Source organism: Saccostrea cucullata, unplaced genomic scaffold (assembly GCF_032062105.1).
Source record: "Saccostrea cucullata isolate Sc308-1 unplaced genomic scaffold, CSIRO_AGI_Scuc_v1 ctg13435, whole genome shotgun sequence".
NCBI lineage: Eukaryota > Metazoa > Mollusca > Bivalvia > Ostreida > Ostreidae > Saccostrea > Saccostrea cuccullata.
The window spans coordinates 1-17,183 of NW_026920369.1; the positions used below are offsets into that span (position 1 = coordinate 1).

General features: G+C 36.7%; 1 protein-coding gene across 1 annotated transcript; it reads right to left on the reverse strand.

Annotated features, from left to right (window-relative positions):
• Nucleotides 1–257: 257 nt before the first annotated feature.
• LOC134247706 (transient receptor potential cation channel subfamily M member-like 2) lies at nt 258–14,635 on the reverse strand (the record flags this gene model as incomplete). Its single annotated transcript, XM_062730040.1, has 12 exons — nt 258–465; nt 4,182–4,385; nt 4,584–4,678; nt 4,765–4,886; nt 5,141–5,280; nt 6,290–6,429; nt 6,911–7,127; nt 7,607–7,733; nt 7,815–7,847; nt 8,007–8,060; nt 8,260–8,434; nt 14,373–14,635. Coding segments are annotated over 12 exons (1,778 nt in total), but the record flags the coding sequence as incomplete, so codon positions are not given.
• Nucleotides 14,636–17,183: the final 2,548 nt, after the last annotated feature.

Genomic DNA, 17,183 nt, shown 5'->3' on the forward strand with positions numbered 1-17,183 from the left:
AGACGGACAGAGAGACGGACAGACAGACGGACAGACGGACGCCGGACAAAATGTGATCAGAAAAGCTCACTTGAGCCTTCGGCTCAGGTGAGCTAAAAACTGAACTAGAATTATCAAAACAGGACTTATATTCCCAGCAGGGCAAATCAAAATACATTTACAAAACACAGTAAGTATCCAAAGATGTCCCACACTTGCAAGTTTCGTTTATATTACCCTATGAATAATATACAGTATTAAAATTTCATCAAACTTACACTTGGCAGAGTGAACTCCCCTGATTCCTTCTTCTGAAATACAGCGACCTCTAGGACTTTTTTGCCGTCCACCGTGATGAAGTTCTGCTGGTTCTGACTCGTAGACAGAAATCTCTTCCATCTGGACACGACCAACATCACACAATGATTCGGCCCCCATCTCCTCAACTTCCCTCTTCCTCTCATACCAGTACGACCCATAGGATTTCTGTGAATATTTTAAAAATATACCATCTTAGAAGGCAGAAACTGAAAAGGTAATAAAACTAACAAGAGGCCCATGGGCCACATCGCTCACCTGAGCACTGTGGCTAGGAAAAGGCAGAAATTGGTTTATTATTGTAAAGTTTAAATCCAAAAGTAGTTCTATGACCAATCATGGATTTGCTATTCTTGAGAAGAGGATTTTTCCAGAATTTTCCCATATATTTCTAGGTAAAACTTTGGTCGACCATTTTGGCCCCGCCCTACCCCCGGGGGTCATGATTTGCACAAATTTGAATCTACACTACCTGAGGATGCTTCCATATAAATATGATGAATTATGGCTTTACTCTTCTTGAGAAGAAGATTTTTAAAGAATTTTCCTATATATTTCTAGGTAAAACTTTGGTCGGCCATTTTGGCCCCACCCTACCCCCGGGGGTCATGATTTGAACAAACTTGAATCTACACTATCTGAGCATGCTTCCATTAAAATATGATGAATTTTGGCTTTGCTATTTTTGAGAAGAAGATTTTTCAAGAATTTTCCTATATATATTTCTAGGTAAAACTTTGGTCGGCCATTTCGGCCCCGCCTTACCCCCAGGGGTCATGATTTGAACAAACTTGAATCTACACCATCTGAGGATGTTTCCATATAAATATGATGAATTATGGCTTTGTCATTCTTGAGAAGAAGATTTTTAAAGAATTTTCCTATATATTTCTAGGTAAAACTTTGGTCAGCCATTTTGGCCCTGCCCTACCCTCGGGGGTCATGATTTGAACAAACTTGAATCTAAACTACCTGAACATGTTTCCATATAAATATGATGAATTTTGGCTTTGCTATTCTTGAGAAGAAGATTTTTCAAGAATTTTCCTATATATTTCTAGGTAAAACTTTGGTCGGCCATTTCGGCCCCGCCTTACCCCCGGGGGTCATGATTTGAACAAACTTGAATCTACACCATCTGAGGATGTTTCCATATAAATATGATGAATTATGGCTTTGTCATTCTTGAGAAGAAGATTTTTAAAGAATTTTCCAATATATTTCTATGTAAAACTTTGGTCGGCCATTTTGGCCCCGCCCTACCCCCGGGGGTCATGATTTGAACAAACTTGAATCTACACTATCTGAGCATGCTTCCATTAAAATATGATGAATTTTGGCTTTGCTATTTTTGAGAAGAAGATTTTTCAAGAATTTTCCTATATATATTTCTAGGTAAAACTTTGGTCGGCCATTTTGGCCCCGCCTTACCCCCGGGGGTCATGATTTGAACAAACTTGAATCTACACTACTTGAGCATGCTTCCATTTGAATATGATGAATTATGGCTTTGCCATTCTTGAGAAGAAGATTTTTAAAGAATTTTCCTATATATTTCTAGGTAAAACTTTGGTCAGCCATTTTGGCCCTGCCCTACCCTCGGGGGTCATGATTTGAACAAACTTGAATCTAAACTACCTGAACATGTTTCCATATAAATATGATGAATTTTGGCTTTGCTATTCTTGAGAAGAAGATTTTTCAAGAATTTTCCTATATATTTCTAGGTAAAACTTTGGTCGGCCATTTCGGCCCCGCCTTACCCCCGGGGGTCATGATTTGAACAAACTTGAATCTACACCATCTGAGGATGTTTCCATATAAATATGATGAATTATGGCTTTGTCATTCTTGAGAAGAAGATTTTTAAAGAATTTTCCTATATATTTCTATGTAAAACTTTGATCGGCCATTTTGGCCCCGCCCTATCCCCGGGGGTCATGATTTGAACAAAATTAAATCTACACTACCTGAGCATGTTTCCCCACAAGTTTCATCTTTCCAGGCACAGTGGTTCTTGAGAAGAAGATTTTTAAAATATGCCACCAAATTTTCATTAATTCCCAATTATCTCCCCTTGAATGAGGGCGTGGCCCTTCATTTGAACAAACTTGAATCCCCTTCACCCAAGGATGCTTTGTGGCAAGTTTGGTTGAAATTGGCCCAGCGGTTCTTGAGAAGAAGTCGAAAATGTGAAAAGTTTACAGACAGACAGACGGACAGACAGCTAGACAGACGGACGGACAGACAGACGGACGCCGGACAAAATGTGATCAGAAAAGCTCACTTGAGCCTTCGGCTCAGGTGAGCTAAAAACCAAAAAAAAAAATTAAAACTTTCATGGGGCTGACTGGGGTTTTATTGTGTGAAAACTACAATAGCGAAACTCTATTTTTATACCATATATAACTTACATAAACTTCAGTGTACATGCAAAGTTTGGGGGAAATATACCGTCCAGGTATTTTTGAGGGACCGTCTCAAAATACAGGTACATTTACTATAGGATTATATAGGAAAATGCCAATTTTTAGCACTTTAAGGCAAATTTTACAAATACCACAATAGACTTTTTGTTCAAACTATAATACTTGATGAGTAATACTATATTATACAATATATGTAAGAAACACAAAATTCTACCGTCTTGTTACCAGAGGGGACTTCTCAAAATGCAAAAAATTAACTAATTTTCCTGTTTTAATAGAGTACTACAAAATATGACGGGCACATAGGATTCATATGAAAACATAATAAAAATAATAAAGATATTCTCAAATTTCTATGTTTTAAATTTCAAGAGCATATGTTTATAACTTTTTATCTAACAACATTTTTATAACCCTTTTCTTTTAGAGCTTCAGTTTATCATAACATCAAGAACACTGTAACGACGTCAACCTACATGTACCTATATCAATTGCAAAATCGATTAAAAATCAGTTATATCAAATTATAATTACATTTTTATATCTATAAATTTTTTATTTTGTTTAATTTTAATAATTAAGCAAAAAAAAAGTTGCTTTAAATTAGTAAATACGTTTCATTTTCCTATAATGCTTGAAATATTGCGCAATGGAAACCACAGTCGGCCCCCTTAAGGCAAATGCCCAAAACTGGGCCTGAATGCTGAATATTAGAATTCTGGTAAAAGGTCAAGAACTCATTGTGATCGATCAAAGCTTCCCGAATGCATGCTTTGGTGCATCGTCGGAAACCCACAGGTGATCTCGTCTTTACTTATCACCCATGGGCAAACTAGCTGAAATATCGCCGTAAAATATGCTAATTTGTTGTTTTTAGTCAACCAATCAGAAAGTTGGAACTCTTTAATTTTGAAAAATACGTTTATTACTTTGCTATTTATGGTAAATATTTTGTCGCTCGTTAAAACGTGCGAAGTTTGATTTAAAACAATGAAAGTCAATTCGTACAGGTCACTGACATTAATATCCGTCAGATATTATGAAGGAGTACCTCTTTCTAACTGCAAAATGCACCGGTGAGTGGATTTATCAGCTGTGTTAACTACGGAATGAGTTTTTCATGTTTTTGGCATTGCCGAACATGCATACGTAACGTGAACTTTGATTCGTTGTTTCGCATCGCGACTCTGTGATGCGGCCAATCAAATGACCCATGCATATTCAATTACATACGACGATTTTTCAGCGAGTTTGCCCACGGGCGATAAGTAAAGACGAGATCACCCGTGGGTTTCCGACGATGGCTTTGGTGTAAAGATGAAGATTTTCACAGCTGTAATGTATTTTTCAAAACATGACTAATTTCATCTCACCCTAGGGCCTATACACAATTATCTGTTGCAGTCTTTATTTTACAAGACTTTTGAACTTAAACCGGTAATTGAAGAGTCTTACATAGGCATGTTGGATGAGTCAAGCTCATATCTTATTGGTACACCATCCTTTGTGATCCAAGATACTCTGTTGATTTCTATGTTAGTCTCATTAATAACATATGTAGCTGACAGATTCCATAAGGGTTTCTGGTACCCATACGCTGAAAGTATACTGGTTCTCTCCTCCTGACTCTGGCTGCTGCTTTCCACACGCTGTCTGATCCTATAGAAATATCAAGAAAAAAATGCCATTTTTACCATTAAAAATCTCTTCAATCTCATCAATATAAAATATTAATAGAAGAAAGGATAAAGCATAATTATCATTATTAATCTAGGCTGTTTTAAGCTTCTTAATGAATGAATCCTTCATCTCAGAGAAGCCTAATATTCGTCTAGTTTAATCATCATCTATACTTACTCAATAAAATCAGGATCCACCAGACTCTGTATAGATTCTTTGTATTCATCCACAGGTTTGGTGTAAAGGACAGGATCATAGGTAGGATAAGGTTCCTGTATAAAATATTTAACATGTAACAATATATCACCTTCAGATGCCTCTAACAAAAGAATCTAAGTTTGTGGAAGATGATACCTACTTCCCAACTGACATACTTGTCAAAGACAGGAAACCTCTGTATCTTGGTGTAGGGATACGGAGACTGACGACTAGCGATGTGTAGGGAGGTGGCAGTCTCTAATTCTGGCCGGGCCTGGGGATCTGCAGAAACATACAAACAAGAGATAGAATAATCTGTGACAAATCTTGATTAAATTTGTTGTCCATCAGTACCTGAAAACAAGATGGGTCACCTTCAAGTTAACTCTGGAAATATGGCATCAAATTAAACATATCAGTAAAGCCTTTGAAAAAAGATATTTCCTGCATGAATTTGGTTCCCAGTAATTTTAATGGGAATTTTCTTTAGTGTTGACATACTACAAAAACTTTATATGTTTAATAATAATACTGACCAATTGTATCTATTTTGTGGGCAATCTGCTCCAAAGCTAAACTACAGGCAATCAACTGTCTCTCCAGATTTGACATCTGCTCTGTCATTCTGTCATTATACTCCCTCTGTAGTTTGGATTGTGTTACCAGATGTTCTATTCTACAATTTAAACAACATAATTACATTATACAAAATTTAATCAATCAAAAATTACAACCTTGACCTCTATGAAAATGTTCTGGTAATGTGCATCACAACAATGTTCACAGAGTAACTTTGTAATGGACCTGCTCTAAATATTTTAACCTGATCATTCATCTGAAAAATTGTCAGTAACTTAAGCAGGTCTGGTTCTGTATTCTTATGATCATCACTCCTGTAAATCTGATTTTTATTTACTTAAAAATGGACTTGCTTTAAAAAAATTACAATCTTGTCACTAATATATCCAGAAATATAGGAGAGATCAAGCAGCTGAAGGCATCCCTAGATTGCAGCAACCATGCCAGTCTGGCCACCTTAAGGCTTTTTAATATTTTTGATGTACTTGGAAATGGATCTTCTCTAAAAGATAGTCATTCATCCAGCAATCCAGTTTAACTGTTTTGCAATTGGTTGTAAACATCCCTAGATACATCACCAATGAAAGCATGGTTAACTATGAACTTGCATTGGATAGCTCTTTTATCAAACTTGTGACCTATAGTTCCTGTTAAGGATTTGATGAAAGAGCTATCCCACTCACAAGTAGCTGAAAGGTGTTTTTAATATATCAATGTGTAATAAAAGTACTTGTAAGAGTTGGTTAGTAAATTTTATACCCCTAGGTATATCTTTGTGGAACTCTTCAATGTTAAATAACTTGCGGACAATGTTGAATAACTTGCGGACCAATCATATAACAGAAAATCAAACTGCATGAAAATTTTCTCAGGGATGGATAGCAAAAAGTATACTCCATGGTAGAGCTGAAACTCTTCAGTTCATAAAATACAGTTATTTTGCCTATGGCCTATAGGAAATATTTTAACAGAAATTAATTGATAACAGAAGCTCATTTCTTTGAGGTGAACTAAAAATATCAGAGCAACTTAAGTATATGCCTTGAAATCTGAAGCATTAATCCTTATCTTATCACTATAAATCTAACACGGATTACTTCCCTAACCTCTGACTTTGCATTGTATGTCGTGCAGCCTCTCTTTCCTCTTGTTCCTGTTCTTCGTTCAGTTTCTTTAGACAGATCTTCCAGTAGCTGTAGTCTGTCGAGTCCTTGACTTTAACAACAGACACATTGTCAACACACTCCTAGAATTGGAGTCAAAACGTTATGTTGACTTCTTTACTTGAATGATAAGAATCTAATGAGTCATTTTCTTAAAAACAAATAAATACCAATTTCCTGAACTACATGTATTTAGATATTTTTTACAATTAGTCCTCACTCTCATTTAGAATCCAACAAGAGCAAATAAAATTGTCATAAAGGGTCTACATGCAATACCCTTATCAGACTTATGGAATAGATGATTACTTTAAAAATGTTCTATATATCTGTATTTGTGAAACACTGATGTCCCCAAATGGAAGTCCAACTCCAAGGTGAATGTTAATACCCAAGGAGAGGTCATATCATGAGGAATGTACATGAAATATAAAAGGCTTAGCATCAACGATTCAGAAGTTATGACCAGGATTACAGTTTCACAAAAGGTCAAACTCTAAGTTCAAGGTCTTTATGTCAAATTGCTGATATCCAAAGAGAATAAAAGTAAATAATAGAATTTACCACTTGGTCCTTTTTCTTCCTACAGCATGAAGAATGGCAGCATTTCTTTAGGCACAGTTTAAGTTTATCAAAGATGAACTCAAACATCATGATGATGTAGCTGATGAAATTAAATGGAGCAGGCAATCTCAGACGAGTCTCAAAGTCCACAATGATGCTGTACACCTGGTACTTCCAGATTTCCTCTGATTCCTGCTGAACCTTGGCATTGGTTACACTAAAATACAATAACCATTATAAAACCATAAAGGTGACTCTTTGAAATTCAAAATATTTACATGTAATCATGTTTAAAAGTATCTGTTTACTCTGTCAATAAAGCATGCAATATCAGATGAAAGAAACCCTAAAGGTAATACACTTTCATACATGTATATTCCAGCAATTATGTGTCACTACAGTAAAAATTTTACTACTGGTATATATTCTTACTATTCATGCAAAACTACGAGTAGGTAGTATGCATTTGAAATAAATTTGGTGATGTTTCCTTTTCAAATCTTGCAAATAATTCTATATATATACATGTATATTGTAGTATTAAACATACAAACATACACATGCTGCCTTCCAGAAAGGTACAGAAGTTTTTTCTTGTTAGTGAAGCTGATGCTTGAAAATCAAGCACAGAGCTGACCTTGGAGAGGTCATTATCAATAATTACACAACAACTTAAATTTGGGTGCGAGTTCATACCTGAACATAGCGTAGAGGAGAGTTAGAAGGATGAGTTTCGTAATGACGAGATACTGGATCACCATCGCGTAACCACCAAAGCTACGATACGGACACTCAGCAAACTCCGGATGAAACCTAATCTGACCTACAATTCAGACAAAAAACTATAAAAATCATAGACCTCAAGTACTTGCTTTAGAGTAAAATAAACATTTATCCAACATACTTGTATTTCTTTTCCAAAATGAAGCAGCAGCATCTGAAACATAAAATATCAAGAAATAAGTGGTCGATAATGAATTGTAAAGTGTTTATCAGAATATATAAAATTTCTGAAGTCAAAAATACTTCCATTCCCAGAATTATGTGTACACTTAATTGGATTCCTACATTTCAGACAACAGTAGACAAAACTTACTGTAGCATACTTCTCTTGTTTGGTTGGCATAGAAGTTCTCGCACCGTTCATTACCTGTAATTTTTAAAATCATAAGAAGGATTTATCAATGAAATCTGCTATATCCTTGACTTTTGACCTAGAAAATTGGTTCAAAGTCGGAACATTCTTTAACCCATGAGCCATATTTATGGCAGGGCATGAACGTGTTAACAAAGTAATTTAAGCTTACCTCAAATTTTAAAATATCTAGATTATATGCAATCAAACATACTGTCAAGGTCATCAATTTTCGTGAGGAACATTCCGAAGAAGGCCCTGCTGAGAGCACTGACAATGCCCTCCTCCGATGCCGGGAAGTTCGGGTACAGCGTGGCCTGAATGGTGATACCCCCCGCAATCATAAACACAAGGAACATCCTAAACCAAGTCACAAAGTCCTTCTTCATCTGGAAAAAATCAAAATGCATTCATTCACAGGTGAGTTGTATTTCACATTTCTCCTGGATTCCCTATCTCATATCTCATATTGGACTATAAAGATGACTGAGAAGTGTAAAGAAAACAAGAGGCTCATGGGCCTTATAGGTCACCTGAGCATCATGCAACAACTTTCAAATGATTGAGTTTGGTTCATGTTTTAAACTAGACACCATGGCATTCACAATTTTGAAAAAGGCACCATTGCTCATCATAACTATACACTTAGCAATTAGTTTGGTTACTTAATACCCAAAGCATACATGTTAACTCTACCGATTTAGGCGGGAGTCTACCGCTTTTTCATTCCATCTCCCGCCTACCGATTTTATTCGTAAATCTACCGCTTTTCTACAAAAGTTTTGTCAAAAGTATTTTTGGTTCGCTTGGGTATCCATTTTTGATTTTGAAGCCACTCCTCATAAAATCTCGTTAGATATCGCGTTATTTGACGCGGAAGCATACAAACGCTTTTTTTGTACCGTTATATACATAAATTTCAAAGCATGTATTTGACAATGACAACAGCACAAGATTACCAATGATTACATTGGTTACGATAAATTTCGTCAACACTATGCCATAAAAAAAGAGATAAAACATTTTAGAATTGGATGAAAACGTTTGACATCGTCTACAAAAGCACAGGAGCTCACAATTTTATCAATAAAGTCAATAGAATTACTCTATTGACTAAGCCATGAGGCACATCTCTACTTTCGTTTTCGATCATCCGATCGCGGGAAATCTGATTTAATTAACGAAAGATAGAAACTAGATTTATATCTAGATTAAACCATGTCATCATTTGTTGTGTTTTACAACTGAATGAACATTCAGAATTATTGCTTCTAGGCTATATCAGAATACACAGCCAATCAAAGCAAAATGATGAGCTTGAAAAATATTTGAAGGTGTTTTTGTCTACTTCTTTGCAATTAATTATTGTAGTTTTTATTTAAGGCCATACATGCATTATATATTACATGAAATATATATATTATCGTTATAAATCCTAGCGTAAAACGAGGCGTGCGCAATGCTACCGCTTTTGACGTCTGAATCTCCCTATTTTTCATCACAGTAGGTTAACATGTATGCCCATAGGCAGGGTAGAGGAATAACAAGAGGCCCAAGGGCCTTGAATCGCTCTTCTGATAAATTGTACAATCTATCACTTCTATTAGAAGCCTCCAACTCTATTAGTATCATAAGACCCAAAATGCATCAACTTACAAAGTTTGATAATATCTAGCCAGTTAAGACTGAAGACATTATAATATAATTATAAAATACCATAAGTAGGTCACAGTGACCTACCTTTTGATTGAAATTTTCTGAGGACTTAAGATACATTAATTGACAAAGACTGATGATTCTAATTAAATCAGTACCTGAGATATTCAAAAGTAGGTCACCATGACCTACTTTTTGGACAACATTCTCTGAAAACCCAAGATGCATCAACTGACAAAGTTTGACGATTCTAAGCCAATTAGTACCAGAGATAATTAAATATAGCCATCAAATGTCAAAAGTAGGTCACGGTGACCTACTTTTTGGTTGACGTTATCCAAAAACCCAAAATGCCTAAACTGACAAAATTTGATGATTCTAAGCCAATAAGTACCTGAGATATTCAAAAGTAGGTCATCTTGACCTACTTTTTGGTCGACATTTTTTAAAGACCCAAGATGCATCTACTGACCAAGCTTGATGATCGTAGGTCTGAAGGTAATCAAAATATGCGTTTTAAACAATTTGAAAACAAATGTCGGCAAAATTCAAAAAGTAGGTCACAGTGACCTACTTTTTCATAAATATGTTTTTAAGGTCCCAAGATGCATCAAAGTACAAGATTTAATGATTCTAAACCTCCCAGTGTCTGAAATAATGGGATTTAATGTTTTTAAAAAGATAAGTCATAAAGTTCAACAAGAGGCCCATGGGCCTTATAGGTCACCTGAGCATTATGCAACAACTTTCCAGTGATTGAATTTGATTCATGTTTTAATCCAGATGCTATGGCATTCACAATTTTGAAATAGGCACCATTGATCATCATAACAATACACTTAGCAGTTGCTTAGTTTGTTTACTTAATACCCATAGGCAGGGTAGGGGAACAAAAAATGCATTTCAAGTAATCAGCAATATTCAGCATGATCAGTAATGCCCCAATCACACATGAACCCCTGACCCTTAGGCCTAGATCCACACATTGCACAATTTTTGAAAAGGCACCCTTGCTTTTCAAAAATATTTGATAAATACCAAGGAGCAGATTTCAAACAATTCATCCAGTTTCAATATATAAGTACAGCCCCCCCCCCCCCCCTCCTTTATGGTACCCCTGACCCTGGGGCCTTGAAATTCACAATTCTGGAAGATTAGGACCCTTACTCATCATAACTACATAGGTAGTTCATCTGCTTAATACCAAGGAGCAGAGAAGAAAACTTTCAAAGATTTAGTGTATTTTTATTGTATAATCAATAAAGCCCCACCCTATCACTAGAATCCCTGACCCTGGGGCCATAAAATTCACAATTTTGGAAGAGGCACTCTTGCTCATCATAACTATGCACTTATTTTGTTTATTTAATACCCAGAAGCAGAGAAGAAGATTTTCAAAGAATTCATGTATTTTCACTATATAATCTAAAGAGCCCCCCCCCCCCCTACACCAGAACCCCTGACCCTGGGGCCATCGAATTCACAATTTTGGTAGAACCACTCTTGCTCATCATAACAAAGCACTTAGTTAGTTAATTCAATACCCAGGAGCAGAGAAGAATATTTTCAAAGAATTCATGTAATTTCACTATATAATCTATAGAGCCCCCCCCCCCTTACACCATAACCCCTCACCCTGGGGCCATAGAATTCACAATTTTGGTAGAGACACTCTTGCTCATCATAACTATGCACTTATTTAGTTTATTTATTACCCAGGAGCAGAGAAGAAGATTTTCAAAGAATTCAAGTATTTTCACTATGTAATCTATAGAGCTCCCCCCCCCCTTACACCAGCACCCCTGACCCTGGGGCCATAAAATTCACAATTTTGGTAGAGGCACTCTTGCTCATCATAACTATGCACTTAGTTAGTTTATTTAATACCCAGGAGCAGAGAAGAAGATTTTCAAAGAATTCATGAAATTTCACTATATAATCTATAGAGCCCCGCCCTAACACCAGAACCCCTGACCCTGGGGCCATAAAATTCACAATTTTGGTAGAGGCACTCTTGCTCATCATAACTATGCACTTAGTTAGTTTATTTAATACCCAGGAGCAGAGAAGAAGATTTTCATAGAATTTATGTATTTTCACTATATAATCTATAGAGCCCCACCCTAACACCAGAACCCCTGACCCCGGGGCCATGAATTTCACAATTTTGGTAGAGGACTCAATGCTGATTACAATCATGCAAACAGTTTGACTGCTTGATGTCCAGGAGTAAAGAAGAAGATTTTTAAAGATTGCACTAATTTTAGTGGTTTTTGCCCCACCCCCCAGGCCCCAGGGGGGCAGGGCCCATGAAATTCACAATTTTTGTTCCCCTTCACCCATAGATGCTATATGCCAAATTTGGTTGAAATTGGTTCAGTGGTTTCAGAGAAGAAGCTGAAAATGTTCAAATGTTAACGCACGACGCACGACGAACGACGAACGACGACGGACGAAAAGTGATAGCAATAGGTCACCTGAGTTTACTCAGGTGACCTAAAAAGTAGGTCACGGTGACCTAATTTTAAGTTGATGTCATTCAAGGACCCAGGATGCATCAGCTGACAAAGTTTGATGATCATAGGCCTTAAAGTGTCCAAAATATGCCTTCAAATCAATTTGAAAACAAATCCCCGCAAAATTTAACAAGAGGCCCAGGGGCCACAGCGCTCACCTGAGCACATCGGGCTTGAATTTACACCCCCCCCCTTCCAGGCGTTCATCATTTGAACAAACTAGAATCTACACTACCTGAGGATGATTCCATATAATTCCCCGGGTATCACTAATCATAGCTTTGAAGTACTTAAAAAGAAGATTTTAAAAGGTTTCCCTATATATCCCTATGTAAAACTTGGGTCGGCCATTTTGGCCCCACCCTATCCCCAGGGCCGGGGATCATGATTTGAAAAAACTTGAATCTACACTACCTGAGGATGATTCCACATGAGTTTCATCTTTCCTGGCCCAGTGGTAATTGAGAAGGATTTTTAAAGATATTTCCTATATATTCCTATGTAAAACTTGGGTCGGCCATCCTTGCCCCGGGGGTCATGATTTGAACAAACTTGAATCTACACTACCTAAAGATGATTCCACATGAGTTTCATCTTTCCTGGCCCAGCGGTTCTGGAGAAGAAGATTTATTAAAAATGCCATTAATTTTTAACAAATTCATGATTATCTCCCCTTGGAAAAGGGCGTGGCCCTTCATTTGAACAAACTTGAATCCCCTTTACCCAAGGATACTTTGTGCCAAGTTTGGTTGAAATTGGCCCAGTGGTTCTTGAGAAGAAGATGAAAATGTGAAAAGTTTACAACAACGACAACGACGACGACGACAACGACAGACAACGGACAAATTTTGATCAGAAAAGCTCACTTGAGCCTTCGGCTCAGGTGAGCTAAAAAGTAGGTCACTGTGACCTACTTTAACATGATGTGAAGTCATAAGATGCATCAACTTACAAGATTTGATGATCCTAGTCCTTATAGTAAGCAAAATATACACGTTTTTATTAATTGTAAATTTAAGTCAACTTTGAAGTGACCTTGAGACCACGCCCTTTGCCCCAGGGTAATTCCCCGTGCAAATTTTTATCTTTGACATATCCTGATCCTTGTATGTAAGTTTGGTGAAAATCTGCCTGGTGGTTATGGAGAAGAAGACTTTTTAGCAACCAGTACTTTTGGTTTTGTTTTCCTGATTATCTCCCCTTGTTTAAAGGTCCCAACCCTTATTTTAGTATAAATGGTAGCCCTTGGGTCAAGGATACCCTGTGACAAATTTGGTACTGATTGGCCAAGAGGTTCTTGAGTTATGGCCCATATTCTAAAAAGTTTACGCACACCGCACAAATGGCCATAGCATTAGCTCTTTGAGCCTTTGGCTCAGAGCTAAAAATGCATTTCAACTAATCAGTAATATTCAGCAATAATCAGTAGTACCCCATACCACACATGAACCCCATGCATGTCACAATTTTGGAAAAGGCATCCTTGCTTATCAAAAATGTTTGATTTATACCAAGGAGCAGATTTAATACAATTAATTCATTTTCAGTATAAAAGTAGAGCCCCCCTCTCTCTGTGGTACCCCTGACCCAGAGGCCTTGAAATTCACAATTCTGGAAGAAGGGCCCTTGCTCATAATAGCTATAAAGGTACGTAGTTCATCTGCTTAATACCCAGGAGCAGAGAAGAAGATTTTCGAAGATTCAATGTATTTTCACTATAATCAATAGAGCCCCGCCCTAACATAAGAATCCTTGACCCTGGGGTCATAAAATTCAAAATTTTGGAAGAGGCATTCTTGCTCATCATAACTATGTACTTAGTTAGTTTATCTAATACCCAGGAGCAGAGAAGAAGATTTTCATAGAATTAATGCATTTTTACTATATAATCAATAGAGCCCCGCCCTAACATCAGAACCCCTGACCCTGGGGTGACTCAGGTGACCTAAATATATTTACAGACAGACAGAAGGTGCCAATTTGCCATTGCATAAACTCTTCTGGTCTTTGACCAGTTCCATCGAAAAATCAAAAAATTCCAGAGAAAATTGAGATTTTGGGTCAATCAACTCAAAAACTGGAGACAAAGGTGTCAGACATAATGCTCTTATTCTTAAAAAGACCAGATTGTTAGTACACAGGTTTTTATGCATACCATTATTCTAAAGTTGATCATCATCGGTCCAAGTACAGGGCTGATGGGAAGGAAAACACTCAGTAACCTGTAGTAGAAGTATAGGAGGCCCAAACTCATGACAAATTTAGCCGTGGTGTACTTGATGAAGGGGATGAACTTTGGTATGATTCGGACCAGTCCGATCACGATCAGAAAGGAACCAATCAGGCATATCTCTATCACTGTCCAGAAAATCTTCATCTCTTTGTATTCCTGAAATTTGACAGAAAGAAAGGTAGAACCTTGTCAAAATTAAATTATCAATGAAAACATAGGTAATCAGAGATTACAGAGCTCACCTCAACGAATGTTGTCTTTAAGTAAGGCAAAGTCACACAATGAACCAACAAAAAGTGTACATTCCAAAAATGAAAATATTTAAGCAATTTAAATCTGATACTTTGAAATAAACCTATACAAAAAATTTAAACTAGTTCTTCTTCATGAAAATGTAATTAAAATCCAGCATCGGACGCAAATTTGAGAGTTTTCATCCCTTGATGCATCATTTGTGCAAGTTTGGCTTATACAATGCTATACATGTATAAGCTTTATAGTTTTATGGTAATAGACCTGCAGCAATAACTTTTACCTGGTCCATTATCTGAAAAATGTATGTCAGATTCAGCATCCGAAGCAAGCCTGGGAGTATGCATCCTTAAATGTATCATCCATGCAAGTTTGGTCAACATAGGGCTAGCCTTATAGTTACTTCGAAATGAAACCTGCACCAAAAACTTTAACCTGTTCACTCAACCAGAAAATGTAGGTCAGATTCAGCATCCGAAGCAAGCCTGGTAGTGTGCATTCTTAGATGTATCATCCATGCAAGTTTGGTCAACACAGGGCTTATAGTTCCTTGGAAATGAGACCTACACCAAAAACTGCTTTAAAAATGTTAACTTGCTCCAAAAACATTAACCTGGTCATTCCTTTGCTGAAATTGCAGCATATGAAACTTTGACTGGTACAATGAAACACACCAGAAGCATCTTCCATGCATGTCTAATCAATATAGGACATAGTACTTAAAAAGAAAACTGCTCCAAAAAACTTAACCTTAACCTGGGACGCCAACGCCGACACCGACGCCGAGGGTATTACATAAGCTCCCCCAACTTCGTTGAGGTGAGCTAAAAAGCACAAGAATTCTGGTATTAATTTAAACGAGTTCTAATAATATAAGAGCAATTTTTATATTAAACCATCAGCATGGTTTAACATTACAGTTAATTCTCGATAAACCGCCACCTTTTGTAATTTAGAAGTCATGGCGGTATAACGAATTTGGCGATGAATTGAATTTTCCATCTTTTAGGAAATAAGATGTAGAGTTATCGTTCTTAGAAATACCAGTTAGCGTTTCTATTATTATTACTACATATACAGGTATATATAAACATAGTTCTAAATTTGATAATACTTCAAGTATTTTTTTATGTACAATTTCGCTAAAACAGAATATTCAGTTGTGAAATAAGGACAAGTTCATGTGTATACATGTAAATCTGCATGTCTGATATTGAAAAAAAATAATTACTGTAAACGTGGAAATTTTGACGATGTGCTAATTTTGACTATATTGACGATTCTTCTTTTCTCGTCAAAATTTATGCCTAGGTCACATTTAAGCCGATGGTCGGGCGACTAAATTTTTCTGGTCTTGTCGGCTGAAAGAACAGGATCGGCCGACACAGTATCGGGCGACACGGAGCAGTCACATTATTTCCTAGGGAGACCGATGACTTGGATAAATAGCACAAAAATCTTTTTTTCTTTAGAAATCAGCAATATTTTTTTCATATTTATATTCAGATAGGTGACGTGAGTAATGTTTGCAAGGCAAAGTGGCAGAATCTTATAAAATTGTGACTCAGTGTTGAAAATGTGTGTAAAATTTGTATGCAATCGCTTAAAAATGACAAATGATGCATATCTAAGCAGCAAAGAACACTTAAGATTTCTTTATATCTTACGGATTAATTGTTTATGTTATCTCCGTTCAAAAAATTTATATCAATCCATGCATCAAAATTTTGTTTGTGTTATGTATCTTTAATTGGTTTAATATTCACAAGTCGGCCAATCGTCGCCCGATCATCGAGCTCTGAGCTACAGTTTGATTTTCACCGTCGGCCGAAATTTTCAACACCCTTATTGTCCAACGACGGACGACCGACTTAATAAACTGACAGCCGATGGTCGGACGATGATCGAAGGTTGGTCGACGGATAACTGCACTTAAAGAATTCGGCCACCGACGCATGAAAATTTATAACTTAAACCGATGGACACAAAATTGGTCGGCCGACAAAAAATAGGCCAAAATCGCCCAAGACAACGGCCGATGAACTGACGACTGTCAACTGAAGAATCCCATTTTTGCTTCAAAACCCGTCGGCCGTTGGTCGTTTTTGGAAATGTGACTGGGGTTTTACACTCGTCAAACTTCTTATCATATACATAGAGACACAACAGACATTGACCATTGTACAACTTTACCGCTAAATTTTTAACGGCTTTTTCGTTTGACAACGAGATCAAAGTCACTGTTTATTTCTTTTGTAGTTATGAAAATATCGTGATATAAAATCACACTTTTAAAAACCATTGAATCTAAATTGGTGTATCAAATACTGCAAGCGTAATTTAGCCTAATTATCACACCGTGCTTGACCTAGTTTGTCACCTCAGGCATTTGACTGCTTATAATGAAATCAAATTACAAGAGGGCAATTTATTTAATCAAATCTTAAACACATAGATAGTTTGTACAAAAATCAAATTTTA